General features: G+C 43.6%; 1 protein-coding gene across 5 annotated transcripts in view; it reads right to left on the bottom strand.

Annotated features, from left to right (window-relative positions):
• The window catches only part of BBS9 (Bardet-Biedl syndrome 9), a 3,505,410-nt gene that overhangs the window by 3,440,479 nt on the left and 48,734 nt on the right, over positions 1–16,197 (bottom strand). For all 5 annotated transcript variants that reach the window (XM_069613236.1, XM_069613237.1, XM_069613239.1 and 2 more), the window contains exon 2: positions 12,862–12,984. In XM_069613236.1, the coding sequence (XP_069469337.1) occupies positions 12,862–12,973 (112 nt within the window). In that variant the 5' untranslated portion in view covers positions 12,974–12,984. The remainder of the gene's footprint in view (positions 1–12,861; positions 12,985–16,197) is intronic.

Raw genomic sequence — 16,197 nt, 5'->3', positions numbered from 1 at the left:
ACGGGCCTGGGGCTCGAACCTGTGTTGCTTCGTGTCGGCTTGCTTCCAAGGCAGGCACGCTGCCACCGAGCTATCCTCCTGGGACGTTTTTAGCAGTTCATTGTATGACTGCATGTGGAAAAAAAGGTGCTATACTGGTTAACAGTGCAACATTGGTTTTGTGATTAGGCGTTATCATGCATATGTGAACCATACACACTAAAGCCACGCTGATGCACGAGTGAGGAATCCTATAGACCCGTCAATGAAACCATGCCTAAAGTCCCCTCCGCCCAGGTGGCCAGGGGAAGATAGGTGCTTCCTGATACCAACCCTGGTGGTGGTGTACTGCGGGAGGATCACCTGGGAGGAGACAGGGGCCAGGGTGGTGAGGGAATTCTGTGGGACGAGACAGTATTTTTCCACTGACAGAGACTCTTACTACTGTACCAAAGGAGGTCATGGCTTATGGTCATTGTAATGTATCTCAACCTTTATTGAGATCTAAGGTTGTGAACTCTAAGATCATAAATTCAGAGCATATTATATCAAGACTCTTATTGGTGTCCCAAACTAAATACCCGCCTCAATCCCAAAGGTGCAAGAATTATGGAAATGTTGTCCTCTTTACACCATATTTCTCTGTACAAGTTAAATCTCACAGCCCCTCTGTTAAAAATATTAAGGGAATACCATCTACCTTTGAAAAGACTGTAGAAGTTGAAAAACCTAACTTTTATAGAAGAAACCTCAAGTCCCAGAATTCTAGAGGGACAGACAAAGAAGAGGGCTGAAGAGGCATGCAGATGTAGTAAGGAAATTAAAAGCCTAGTAGCCACTGCAGGAGTCAGGCAATTGAAGCAAATGGCTCACATATGGAGCCTATCACACAAGCTAGGAGGCATAAAAGGCCCCAGCAAGAAAGCAGGAGTAGAAGGAGCTGGAATGAGGACTGGAACGATGGCTGTAGTAGCAGTAGCAGAGGAAAAGCACAAGGCTGGCAAATCACAAGAAAGTGGAAAAATAGAAGGGATACCGGAGCATGGAGACATCATTCACCTGCAAGTGTACTTTTCTGTCAAACTCTCAATTCCAGAGGCTGCACAGCTGAAGACCTGCAGAATACCGGGTTTTCCCCATGTGAGCTCTGTTGCAGTGATTGCAGAGTCGTAGAAGTGCAGGTGACTGAGGCAAGAAGCCGAAAGCCATCTGAGGGTCTCGGGAGAAAAGGAAACTCCCATATCAATTAGCCGGACCGAAGACACACATGCTGGAGAACGGTGTGGGTCCCCGGCAAGCCAGAAGTAGTAGAAGAAGCGGAGGAAGTTGAGGAAGCAGTGTAACCCACAGGACCAGTGTCACTGAAGGCAGTAAGTGAAACACAGCATTCAGGTGCATTGCATGAGCCTTGCCGGTAACTGTAACCAGCTCCTAATTGACTTGCATTCAAGTTAATGCGAGGGAAAACTAGTTCTTTGTAGCAGAGGTCTTCCCATCAGTGAAACTGTATAGCACTCGCGTATACCGCTGAAGATCACTAATTGCGTGAAAAGCTAAAAGCACTTGCAACCCATTGTTGGTAAATACAAGACTGGCTGCTGTATGACATAAGTCGCGTGTCTCCAATTAAGCAGAGAGAACGCTTCCTAAATATTACGAACCATGTCTGTATACGAGTTACAAGTAGCAGTGGGAAAACTACAACAAAAGGAGATTGTGTGTGCCCATTTACAATTTCCGAAAGTCGTCTGAACTTCATTCTTTACCAATATACGGGAACGCAATGTTTTATTCAACTTTAAACTTGGATACTGTTTGAAAGAAAGGTTGCGTGTGCCCCATTGTGTTTTCATCACGAAGCCTGAACTCCACTTCTATACTATATCCAGAATTTACATTTATTCCAATTTAAAAAGTAAAGAGTTTAAAAGCCTTAAAGAGAGGAACACGCATTACCCAAGCCAGTAGACCTCCCATTTCAGAGTGTTTTGCCAAGAGCTAAAGACTGTCTTGTGAAGTTGATAAAAATCAAGTGTCAGAAAAAGCAAGTACCCCATTGTTACCTGAAGCTGAGAGAGTGGCACAAAAGCTTCTGGGTAATTATTTGGGCTGATACCTGGTGGAAAGGTGGGAGCAAAGCTGGAGAAGGGGAAAAAACATGATTTTAAAGAATACCTTGAAGTTGAAGACAACCTGTGGGGCCACAGACCGCTAAAACTAGAAGGGGAACAGTCTTGTAAGCAGAAGCAGGTTGTTCTTGTGGTAGTTAGACTGACCGAAGAGGCAAAGAGGCTGCTCTTTTTAAGAAAGCCCTGAAAAAGAAAAGTGCCTTGCCTGCCTGAAGAGGTTGAATGTCTGGTTAAAAATCTAACTAATAAGTCACACATACTGAAGCAGTATTAGTTACACTTGAAATGTGATGGCATGCAAAGTTGTCAGCAGATGCCACACTGAAGTAGTTGAAGCAGTACCGTACTGTGGGACAAAGGTGACGGTTCTCATAGTACCAACAGTAGAAGTGAGGTTGTTGGAATCAGAAGCAGCAGCACAGAGAAATAAATCCTGACAAATATACCAAGTGCAAAGTGGTAACACAAGAAGTCGTAAAGAAGTGTAGATTGTTGACATTGAGGAATATCACACTTTCGTTTTAACTGTAGCAATTTATCTAGAAGCAGAGACCACTTATCATAACCAGGATTACCACTGGTGCAATTTGTTTTCTGTTAATTGGAAGGGAATCATTTAATCCAGGTACAAAGAGTTGCTACCTGTGGAATTTTGTTTGATGAACTTTGTTATTGACTTTGAACTTTCAAGAACTGATTTGAAACCTTTTTCTTATGTTGAACATTTTGAACTGACTTTAAAGCCTGGGAAAGAGACCTTACCCAGGACAGGAAAAAGCCATTTTGATATTGTGTTCATATTGTTTATTATATTGTGCTGCTATATAACTTTCTTTGTATATTGGTTGTTTAGTGTGAGGGCCAGTTTACCCATGTTAGAGAGTGTTCCCTTAGCCTTCAGACCAAGTAAGGATTTCCTCTATAGAATAGGAAAAACAAGGTATTTTCTCACTATATTTTCTTTAATAAAATGGCATATTTTAAGAAATCTACAAGCAGTTGGCCACCCCGCATTACTGACCCCTCACACATTCCACAAGCCTGCTTTGTAGTCTACTATTTTAGAACGTAATGTTTCAGGCTGCCGTGCACACAGCAGGCCTGTGGCTTACTCTGCCAGAATCAAATGAACAGCTGGTACAGGCCTGCCACTTTCAAAGATTTAACACTTCATTGTGGTTTGTACTATAATCTTATGTTAATATTTTTTTTAAACTTGTTTTTATTAATTTTCATGTCAAACCTCAACATAAACAAACCGTAGCTCCCCCCCCCTCCCCATCGGGGCACTTATGTCCAGATTTTGGGGGGCCTCATGCATTGACGATATCCAATACTTTTATGTTGTGGGGGCACCATTGTTCCATGAAGTCCGACTGGAGATATTCCAGTATCCCTTCCCATTCCTTGGCAAATATGTCTCTCGTGCCCTGAATCGTGTGGGTGACTTTTTCCATCGCTAATTTGGCCCACACCTTTTGCCACCATGTGGAAATCAATGGGGTGTCCTTATTTTTCCAATTCTGGGCGATAATTTCGCATGCTGCTATAAGGAGTCCCATGAAGCCTCTCCACTGTGATTTTGTACATTTCTTTGCAGTATGGTCTCTCATACCGCACAGCCACACCCCATCCCCCCAATAGCGACACATTAGGCAGCATCTTTCCCATCTCTCCCTTTACCTCTTCCCAAAATGGTTTTATCCCCTTACAGTCCCACCATATATGCCTCCAGGATCCCACCTCCTCACAACCTCTCCAGCATTTGTTAGACATTTTAGGAAACATGGTTTGAAACCTTTCTGGAGTGTAGTGCCACTGAACAACTATTTTAGTCCACATTTCTCTAGTCTGTGCTGAGCGAGTCATCTTGGGGCTCAATTTCCATAGGTCCTCCCATTGGGTTTTAGGAGGCTCCTCCCCTAGCGTTCTTACCCCATCTAATCATGTACAACCACTTTATTCCCTCCTCTTGTGAGTTTGTAAATGAATAGAGTGTCGATACCCATTTTTTGCCCCCGTGTTGGAGCTAATATAGGACTCAAATGGTGTGAGGTCCCTTGTTGCCGCTTCATAATTTCCGGGGATTTCAACCAGTGTTTAAGTTGCTCATATTTGAATCTGTCCCGCCGGGGGCGAGATGCAGCTGAGTAGCACGAGTCGTGTGACCTGATTTCATTATCAACAAACATTTCCCCTATTTTTGTTATGCCCCCTTCCTCCCATTTCTCATATGCCTCTTGTTCCATACCTGGTGGGAATTGGGGATTTCGGCAGATGGGTGTGAAGGGGCCCAGCGCCGTAGTCATTATACCTGTCCGTGTTTGGGAGTCCCATGCCTCCAATGTGATTTTCATAATTTCGCTTATGCCTAGATTTGGGTGTCTATGTTGTTTTTGTTTCCAGAGTAGCTCCACCAAAGGTGTCCTCGCCATGGCGCGATCTTGTTTCGCCCAGATCGGCTGTGGATCATCCCCCATCCATTCCCGCAGGACCTTTAATTGTGCCGCCTGGGAATAATTCTTGAAATGGGGAAGTGCCATCCCCCCCTCCCTGGTTGGAGCTGTAAGGGTAGCCCTCGCGATTCTCGGGGTCTTTCCTCGCCATATAAATGCAGAGATAGCTTTGTATAACGTTTTAAAGAAGGTATGGGGGACACCGACCGGGAGAGCCTGAAAGTAATGTAGAATTTTTGGGAGAATGCTTGACCGATTGAATTCTACCCCACCAGGATATTAGAAGGGGGTTCCATTTTTCTAGGCCTTTACGTACGTCTGCTAGGAGTTGTGGATAATTCGCCCCATATAGCTGCCCTATATTTTGGGTTATTCTAATTCCCAGGTATTTTATGCCCTTCCCACCAATCTTAAGATCTAGTAGACTAGCTTCCCTTTCTATCTTTCCCCTATCGCCCGCCAAGATTAGAATTTCCGATTTTTTCCTATTAATTTTCAGTCCTGATATGTTCCTAAACTCTTCTAATTCTTTAACCACAGTCGGTAGCGTTGACTCCGGGTTTTCCATAGTTCTCAGCAGATCGTCTGCGTACGCTATTACTTTATGCTGTGTGCCTGCCATTTCGATCCCCCTGATGTGGGAAGCTTCCCTCATTTTTATTAAAAATGGTTCCAAAAAGATAGCGTATAAAAGTGGAGAGAGCGGGCAACCCTGTTTCGTACCCCTGGAGATTGTTATCTTGTATGTAATTTCGCCATTGATAGCCACCCTGCTAGAGGGTGTATTATAGTTCGCCCTGATACTGGCTATCTATTGTTCCTCAAATCCCATGCGGGATAAGACTATAAATAGCATCGACCATTCTACCCGGTCAAACGCTTTCTCTGCGTCCACTGAGAGTAATAGCGCAGGGGTGTGTGTTATGCCAATTATTTCCACTAAGTGGATGAGCAGTCCAAGATTGTCGTGGGTTTGTCTTCCCGGGATGAAACCTGATTGATCTAAGTGAATTAGCTTTGGGAGGAGAGGGGATAGCCTAGCTGCTAGGATCTTTGTATATATTTTTGCGTCCAAATTGATCAGGGAAATAGGCCTGTATGCCTCCGGGAGTGTCGGATCCTTCCCTGCTTTATGGAAGACTAAGACCTTCACCTCATGTGCTATGTTAATCTTAAATAACAAATCATTCAGAAGTACCAGTAAAAGCATCAATTTGAATTTTTTGGGGGTCTGAAATGTGATGCAACACTGAGGCCTTGACATGACTAATATTCAACACTGCATTTTGCATTAGAGAGAGAGATCAAAAGTAGTATGTGTTTTCCCTTCAGAAATAAAGTTTACAGTCCAAAACAACTCTAATTATCATTCAAACTGTAATTAACAATGATGTTTCAACACTGCACTGAATCATTGTCATGTTTATAGATACGACAAAATATACTTGGGATAAAGTAAACACCACATCAAGAGCAGAAAGGCACATTCTCCTATGCAGAAATTTCCCATTGCAAAGTACAGAATTTAGATAATTTAACCTGCTGAGGTTTCATACTTGCATGGGCATAAGAGGAGGTCTAAACTATGAACTCCAACACAAGACACTCTGAACCTATGAGTCCTGCCACAAGCCACTGGGCCTCATTAAGAGTGTGCCGGTGCAGAAATAACATGCCAGTAATTCCGTTTACCAGCATGTTTCCACACCGCCACACTCAAGTTTGCCGGAATTACTGATCTGCAGTATTTCCGACACCCCACCAGCAAGAATGCTGGTATTACCAGCAATTCCCCTTAACGGGACTCCACGGAATGGGGAATACCCGCACTTAAAGGCACTTGGAATCTGCCAGTAGTTTCAGCAGACCAAGTGTCGGCAACATTAATACCGTCTGGTGGTATCCCGACCGGAATCTGGCGGGATACAACAAAGACTTCTAATGAGGCCCTTTGAATTCTGAACTGCAATATGACACTTGGCTGATAGTTATGTGATTAACAGTAGATCTAATTATATTCTATATATAGCACTCCAAAATAGGAGTAGTTAGAAGTTCCCTGGGATCGAGCAGAACCAGACCAAGGTCCATGCAGGGCAAAGCTGACAGGCAGAAGCTGACACACACAGCTGATAGGAGAAGCTGAGAGGAGGATAGATGGGACCAGTGGATGATGGGTTATTCATATAGCGCGTACACCTAAGCAATTTACATAGCACATATATACATACATACAACATCACCCAACTGGAGTTGGCACTCATTTCCAAATAGGTCACTTGGTCAGTTTAGAGGAGCTCTATAGTTCCACTTTGTTTATTTTAATTTGGCTGGTTTCTAAGTTTTTCCAACTGAAAGTGATTTGCCACAATAATAGTTTTGGTTAAGTGAAAAACGGATCTGACCAATATTCAGCAATTTTGTCATGTGTGAAAGCTGACCGCTTACCCACTAGGCCCCACCTGGGTGCAAGGTTGGAAGAGAGTCTGGGCCTTCCAAACTCAGGTAATGCTCAGCGTATTGGGGGCCCTGATCTCTTCACTATATTGCCGACAACCAACTTTCAATGTAGCCTGTTTCTATGGACCTCTCCAATTTTGTCAGATAAGTCAATAAGATATTAGGAGATAGTGGGTTGCCTCCTATCGCCAAATTTGGCCAAGTGGCACAGAGCAGAAAACTCAGGGTCATAGTTTGAGTCAACCATGACCAAACCCTGTATATCAAAGAGTTCCCTCGCCCTGCAGCAAGTGCATTGTGCTGTGTTGCCGGTATTGGCACACGTGACCTAGACCCTTCACATCTGTATTTTCTTATGGATGTTTGTACATATGTTCTATGGAAATAAAATGAAAGAAAGACTTACATTAATGACAACCAGCTCTAAGGAAGGCATGGTATCGAAGTAAGACAAACAATTGATCACACAGTTCAAGGGTGTTTATTAAACTGTAAAAATGGGTGAGATAAACACCCAATCTAAACCTAAATCTAAGATGGGAGCAAGCTACGACCATCAAATAATAATAATACAGTCCTAGTGGAGTCTACTGAAATAAAAAGCCTATATTAAAAAACCTATTGCCAATCCTTACCGCTATGGTACAAAATAGTGTGGGATAATGTTCACAAGAAAAGAAAGTGCTCACAAAATTATATGTCAGGATTATGAGGCCAGACGTATCCCTTCCCCACGTTTTTAGCACGGGACAAGGTGGGACTCTGGAGCGCAGCACACTCCTGGGCTTCTACAGGACGAGCTTACAGTTCCTTTCCACAATATCAGGGCCTTCTGTACCCATGTCACTTTCATGCAAAGTCTCTTGCTTCAGAGGGCCTGATAGTTATAAACACAACATAAAAAGCTCCTTCTGTTAATCTTCACCCTTCGATCCCCTCAGCAGGGCTCCAATCCTTTTCTCAACATTATCCTCCCTCGATCGGGCTCAGACCATCAACTTACTTTGGGCATCCCTCAGTCGGTTTCATGCTTGTCATCACAATGTTCACAGCTATCTTACTATTTACAACAATACGCAGTCATCCCTCAGTCAGGTTCACGTTTGCCAATTAACACAGTTCACCGAGTTGTCACAACGTGTCAAAGACTTTCGATTGTACAAGGAATTTGGCTTGACCCTCATATGACCACTGACACTTCATGCTGGTCTCCACTAAGCCTTTTGGTGTTTGTAGTTTCGCTAACTAAAATGTTCTTCGTTCATTCGTTTCTCTTTCTTCTCAGGAGAGGGGTACCAGTTAAGAACCCTTCAAATGAGCACCCACGTGGCGGCGGACCACTCTATTTCTGGTACTGCTTTCACTCACAAAAGACCTCAGTCTATTACCTTCTTTCTTCACATACAATGTTGCCACTGCAACCTTGAGCCTAACAGTCTGATCCACTATCCGTTTCTTTCGACTCACAGGGTGTGCTGAACTTGTTGGCGTTTCCTTTGCCGCTGGAGTCGAGAATGGTACCACAATGCCTACTGTTTCTCCACGCCCTGGCAATCAGTGTAGGAGTGTTCCACGTACCGCTGACATCAGACAGCACTCACTAGCTGCGATTCCCAGTTTTCTTTCTTGGAGGTTTACCGGGGCTGGGTTCAAAAGGGCATGGGCAATTACCCCCTAGTCGTCCTTTCAGATCTCGCCGCCGTTCTGCTCCATTTGAACTGCCGCCCCGGAATGGCTGCTTCCTCATGCGTCTGGCCTTGCTCCAAGTGTGCTATTGTGCTCTGCCTTTTTTCCTTTCGGGAAGGGAAAGGTGTTTATCCCTAGAGAGAGATATAGAGAGAGATGGAGAGAGAGATGGAGAGAGAGATGGAGAGAGAGATGGAGAGAGAGATGGAGAGAGAGATGGAGAGAGAGATGGAGAGAGAGATGGAGAGAGAGATGGAGAGAGAGAAGGAGAGAGAGATGGAGAGAGAGATGGAGAGAGAGATGGAGAGATAGATAGATAGATAGATAGATAGATAGATAGATAGGCAATTGGCTGACTCTGCCTGACCCTTGTGTTTGGACCGGTCAGGGAAACGGCTCTTTGGTATTAGTCCCTTGTCTTTCACAGTGTGAGAAAGCGTTTGCGTTGGAAAAGGGAGAGGGGGGGTAGAGCTTCTACGTATCCTATGGGGTAGGATGCGGACAAGGGGTCATAAAGAAGAAGGTACTGCGTCTCACTCTTTGGTGTGCCATTTCCACTCCCCGAAGACCCCCCGCCCCCATCCAGGTGATCCTCCCTCACTGGTCCACCACCAGGAACTGGATCCAATAGCAATGGCCGTGTCCTGGCCACCTAGATGACAGATCTCCGGGGACTAGCGGGTGAGACACCTTCAGGTTTCTCACACCGCCCTACAGATAAAGGGTGTATCAGCCACTTTTACACCCTAAAAATAGGCAAATACACACAGAAAAATAAAAATAGGGAGTACAAATTCTCCCAACAAAAATGGGAAACAGACACATTAGACTATGCCCCGCTGCTTTCATCCACACACCCCTATGGGTATGTTTGCACTATTAGTAAAGGTAGTGCAACAGGAAGAAGCTCTACCATTCTTACTGCCTAATCTGAAGACGTAAACATTTACCTTTTAATGTGCATGAATAAATTGGTGCAAAGAAGTATTTCTTAGAAAAGATTTCCGTTTTTCAGTTAAAACATTTTTACTTGCTTATTAAATACTCACACTGGGAATGGGACTTACTTTTTTACTCCCTAAAAAATCATATTACTCCCAACTTAAAAAATAGGCAGTAAAATACTGACACTTCAAAATCTTATCTGGAGCACAGGTGATAAACAATGAATATTCATCTGGGAAACTTTCCACTATACCGGTTTAAGGTATAGCTGCACTGCTACAAAAGAGGAGTATACTTAAGGAAACAGAACAGCCGGAACTGTGAGGCAGCATCTCCTCTGCTTGGGTGCACAAGCAACCCTAAGTTGGGTCCGTTTGTACAAAACCCTAAACTTATATCAGTTGGAGTATGCCCAGGCAACAGTCTACTGTTCACCAAAATAATGACAAGTCTCTGGGGCAAAAATGAATTCTCCTTTTTGGTCAATTCCTAGCAATTAGATGCTTAAAACAGGAGAGCACGCACTTTCTTTTTCTCCCCTTACACATTCACCTGAAATGAAAATGGGCAACTCGGTAAGGTGTGCCTCAGGGTAAATGTCACTTAACATTTAAAGGCACCGTAGGAGCACCAATATGCAGAATGGAGATACAACTAAAGGCTCCTCTGAGACACCCAATGTGTATGAATGAGTTGTGGTGAGGCACCATGTAATCAACATTCAGGGGACTGAAGAGCAATTCTTGAAAAACTAAATAAATAGACAAATTAATGCAGGGATTTAAATGAAGCTGTAAAACTCACATGCTTTAACAGAAAATCTAAGGGGATGGTTCGGTGGTCTGTGGCATCCTCACCCTCCTTGACTATAACTCGGTTCTCCTACAACGACTGGGCAAGGAAAGGCTTGGAGACCCTCATTCAAAACCAAAGTACAGCCTCACAAGAGTGATGGTAACAGTAGTGAATGTAAAACAATACAAATAAAATGATGGGGATAAATCACACTTAACTTAAAGAAATACTTACTGGCTCTGAGTACTGTGATGAATTCAATGGCGTCCTCACTGATTCCCCGGTGGTAACCTCCTCCCATGTGGCCAGAGGATGGCAGTCACTACGTGATCCTGACCCTGGGGGTAGCTACATGAGGGAGGAACACATGGGAGTCGACAGCCTCAGGGGAGAGGTCATGGCTTCATTGGATGAGACATGGTATCCCCGATTTGCCCTTGAAGAAAATCCCCTGATACCCAATACCCTAATGGCCTATTGCCATACATCTACACCACCCTTAGGGGAAAATAGAGAACCCTTTCCCAAAAACCTATAGGCCAAACCTCCATCCATGGTCTAAAATGTAAACTCCCAAACTACCTTTTCCAGTTCCAATCATTCACCTTATAGAATTGACTCGTTCAGAACTGTTGAACGTGATTTTCCAAGCAACCTGCATCAATCAACATCAATAGATTACTTTTCCCACAATCACCCAAGTACTAGGACGAGTAAGAAGGAAAGAACAAGGCAGAGCACAGGGAGCCTCAAGCTCAATGAGAGGTCTAGTTTTTATTCGGAATACACCTGTACGCCAGACATTTAAAGCTCAAAAGCAAACTCTTGAGGGCTGTGTTGGAGAAGTCATTGTACCTCTCTGCGTGGCTTGTGGAGGTTGGAAGCACAAACCAGTGTGGCAGAGCCGAGCGGTTCGCCAGAAAGGAAGCAGAGGAACGTATGCTTAAAGCAGACACAGGAAGCTGTCATTGCAATCATGATGTATGTATTAATTACTTCCTGCGTAGGAGAGTGTTTCTTATGTGTGCCACCTGTTGGTCAACTGCCAGATGAGAACACATAAATAAGTGAACGTAAGGGCCCAACTCTGTATCAAAATGTAAATGCTGGCTAATGAGTCTAACGAACTGGCTGGGAGAAATAGCAATCGTGGATGTATGTCATTTACTGTATACCCCTGGCATGGGATTTTGTGTCTTAAGCACCTCATGGGCACGTGTACAGTCAGGGCCGAGCGGCTTCCCGCTCGGCTTATACCACCCCGACTCGTGCCTGCAGCGTGTGAATGCTGCGCACGCCCGGCCTCTATTACAAGGAAGCGGGCCTGCCATGCAGAGCCCTTCATGACAGTGGCCCGGCACCCCCGAGCCACCCAACACTTCCCAAAGAGCAGTGTCCCACTATATATCACTTTGCAAACGTGTGGTACTTGCACTCCTCCCACTACCGAGAACGAATTCAGCCACTAACGTGTTTTAAGAGTCATAGCTCACCCAGGGGGTTATGCTACTAGATTTTAGCAGGCTATACCTTCCCAGAAGAGAGATATCCATGTGCATGTCATATCTGTATCGTCCAAACTGCAAGGACAGTGCAGCACCGAAACGCTAGGTGATACTCCTTTGAACAAGAACACCACCAGCAACCCCAGAAATGCGTTTGACTTGATGGGTAACGTCCTTCAGGTGCCGCTGTGGTGCTGTCTCTCTCCAAGAACAGAGAGCCAAGGGTCCACGTACATAGACTAAAGTACAGTGAAACCTGAAGCGTTTTAAACTTTCAAAAATGTGGAAGCCTCTCTATCGAGAGAGAATTGAACGAGGAATTGAGTAGGAGAAACGCATAGCATTTCATTGCTGGACTGTTATGAAAATTGATATTTCTCCTCGTCCTGTACGGTGAGCTAAAACGTGGTTGTAGAGCCTCCCGAGTGGCCACTTTCTCTTTGAATAGGCATACTTAGTAGAGGGACTCTCACATTGTTGGCATTCTGTATATATATATATATAATTGTTCCCAGAAGGCCACCATTGTATTGCAAACGATGTCATACTGTGTGTCAAAGCCAGCATTAAGCCATCATCCATGTTCACAAAAACAGAACAACACTTCTGAATGGCCAATTCACAAAAACCAGGACCAGTGCAAGGAAGACCTGGAGGCTCTTAGGTCCAAGGAAAATGAGAGAAGGTTAAGCTTTTTTATCCTGCATAGTGTTTCCCAACAGTAACTTTCCACAGTTCTGAAGGACCACAGACATTAATGGGTGGTTTATCAAAATAATTGTGCACAGGCCGATAAAAAGGCCAATTTGTATGTGGAAACATTTGCTGGTGTCTTTTCAAACGTTTATGCCACGTTTCATTCAAGAACTCAAATAGATCCCAGGAGCAGTAAATGAGTGTACATACCTTGACCATTGCCGTTATTGTCAACATCTGCCACGCACAGACAACCCTGGTCGAATTCCTCCTCCTCGCCTAGTGTGCTGGACCACCAGTCCCGAGCTTTAAATAAAGACATTCTGCACAACCCTGAAAAGAAGCACACAAAATATTTAATTTGCACTGCACTAGTTGCAACATCTTTATCAGCATATGATGTATGCCTATAGGTTCTTGTATTTTAAGGCACAATAATATAAATAACTTTGTGACACTCACTACCATGGTGAGCTTTTGTAACGCTGTCAATAACCGCAAATCGCTTGCATGATGTGGTCCAGTAAAAATACCAATAAATTAACCAATTTCTATTACCCACATCAATGTTACTTAATCAACATCGTGTGCATGAAAGACGGAGAATCCAGATTTGGTCCGCAGCATGGGACAGGGAATGCATCCCTCCCTTTGTGATCCTGTGCTCGGGCAGGCACGCTCGCACCCTGGTCCTGGTCTGACATTGTGCAGAGAACAATCAAATATATCACACAAAACTGTTTATCTGCCTTGTTTTCACATGTACATATTTAACACGCCAAAAAGCTTTTATTTTTAGGTAGAATGCAACATTTTCCTCACATTATATAAAACGCATGTTTTTCTTAAACACTGAAACACAAACAAGTGACATTTTCACACATTACCTATTGTTAGGAGTCTAAGTCTTAAAAACACATTTTCAAAATCCAATGGCCTATGACAAAACTGTATGCTTTTCGCCTAGCAGATTTCTATAAGGATGTATATATTTGTGGGAGTACTTTACAATGGTTTGTGTACTTTTCAAGTTATCTTAATGTAACAGAGTGTTGTTATAGGCAAAACGTGGGGGGTGAGGTTACAGTCCTGGAGACTGGAAGGGTTATTTTCCCTGGTTTTTCCCTGTGCTGATTTTAAGGGCACAAGTCGAGGATCCATGTGGGTGGACAGCATCGGGCCACTTATTTCAGATGGGAGACGCAACCCCTTTTGGGCATTTTTGAGGCCAGCATTCAAAAAACGTTTGCTTGCTCAAGTGTTCGGCTACTAGGTTTTCACCCCAGGAAGTCATGTTTCTAGTGCAGATGCTTATGCACCTGTTAACTGCCATGCTATTATAAAAGTCTATGCATCGGAAGTGCAGTCGTAAGTGTACTGCTCTTGGGCTGCCTCGTTGTTCTGCTGCCTTGCTGCCCGTTGCGTTCTGGTTTCGAACGCTGTTTCATCACAAAGCTGCTTTAATATGCCTGCAAGAAACTTGGCTAAGAGATCCACCTATTGTGACGGATATACCGTCCTTTTGAACTCTGCCGGAAAAAATCTGTTTGGTCTACCCTTTTCAGGGTTTATCACAATGGTTCAAAATAACAATGAATGGAAAATAAAATCATCGCAAAATCCAAACATGTTTGTTCAAGCAACCACACTGGAAGCCATTACCTCAAAAACAACAAAGGAAAGGACGATGATGGTAATTAACATATACTGGAATCCAGCTATGATATCGGAAGTAAAATTTATCACATCAGTAACTACTTTGATTGATGACTGTCTGATATCAGAAGCAGATCCCGAAATCATAATATGTGGTGACTTCAATTATGCGTGGCTTAATAAGTCAGCAGTGGGGCAAAATAAAAGCAAAATAAATGAGAATTCAGTACAAATGGACTGAGGAACACGATGGACCAAAGAAATGCTGCAAAGAGATTGTATGATGTTGAATGGCTGTACGAATGGAGACATTCTGCCAGCCTATACTTGGCAGCGAGGTGAGAGCAAAAAGACTCTGGATTATATTTGGGTCTCAAAGAACTTACTGGGTAAAATCAACTCGTTGGCTGTACTAAAGACATCTACAAGTGACCATGATGCAGTAATTCTAACATGGGTCAGAGCAGTACAACTAAACGGGGTGATGTACACCGAAAACCTAACCATAAACAACAGAACAAATCGGGTGAGAATAAGTGCAGAACAAGTGAGTAGAATTACAGCAGATTTTTGTAATACAGTGACACGAGATGTTGGTGTCAATTACATCCCTCTTTTGCAAAACTTTGTGATAAAGAATGAATCCCATAATGCTGACTTCGTAATAAGAACACATCCTTTTAGTGTAAAAATAAATCAAGCAAAGAAAGAGTTGCAAATAGACCTAAAACTATTGAAGAGAGTGAATTTGGAGGATGGTCAAATGCAGATAAAAAAGCGCCGACAAAGATATCATAATTGGGTAAAGTCCTTCAACGCCATACGAGAGCAAGAGCAGGCGGAAACAATGTTGAGCTTAATTATGCATAATGAAAGCAGACATATCTGGGAGATTTTGAACACTGGTTCCCTGAAACATACATACTCATTATCAAATGGTGATAATGGTGCTAAATTGGTAGAGTACTATACAGGCATGTTCAGAAACTAGAGAAGTCTAAATACATCTCTACCCTTAGACAATTTAGTAACCTGGCAGGTTAATGAAGCCAAAGACGACATTGAAGTGGCAATTCAGAAATTGAAAAACTAGAGGGCAGGGCAGTAGGCCCTGATGGGATATCAAATGTGATGCTTAAAGCAAACAGTACCTTGTGAGCAAGCTTCATGGAAGCCCTTTTCAAGAGGATTGCTGTAGAAAGGACCTTGCCCAGCATCGTGGCTGTGAGCAATTGTGGTCCCAGTGTTTAAGAAGGGTAGTTGAGACGATGCATCCAACTATCGCCCAATTGCCCTTCTTGACACGATGGGAAAGGTCTTTGGAGCATTCTTACAGAAAAGGCTGTCGCGCTGGGCAGAGGATGTTGCATTGGTGGATGTGCGCCAATCTGGTTTCACAAAGGAGGTGGGAGTGGAATTAAATCTATTGCTCCTGAACCTGATAAAACAGGATGCGATGGGGAGAGGTCGAAAGGTCTACTTTGCATTTATAGATCTCAGTCAGGCCTTCGACAGTATAAATCGAGACCACCTGTGGGCCAAATTAAAATCTTGGAACTGTCCTGGTGAATTGTTGGAACCGTTAAAGGGCACTACATACAAATACCTCAATGTGCGTCGTTTGAATGCTCAGGGCGAACTTTCGGATGAAATCATAACTGAAAGAGGAGTGAAGCAAGGTTGCCCTCTGGCAGCGTTATTATTTAAATTATTCATCTCGGACCTGCTGGCAGCATTAAGAAGAACAAGGATATTTCCACCACTAATAAATGGTCAGCCAGTGAGTTGGGCAATCTATGCTGATGGTATTGTACTTCTAGACACTACTCAAATTGGATTGCAAAGACTACTTGTTGCCCAACAAGGCTACTGTGAGACAAATGAGCTACA

This window comes from Ambystoma mexicanum, chromosome 5p (genome assembly GCF_040938575.1).
Source record: "Ambystoma mexicanum isolate Mex_15411 chromosome 5p, UKY_AmexF1_1, whole genome shotgun sequence".
Taxonomy (NCBI): Eukaryota; Metazoa; Chordata; class Amphibia; order Caudata; family Ambystomatidae; genus Ambystoma; species Ambystoma mexicanum.
This window is presented reverse-complemented; position numbering and strand designations above follow the sequence as displayed.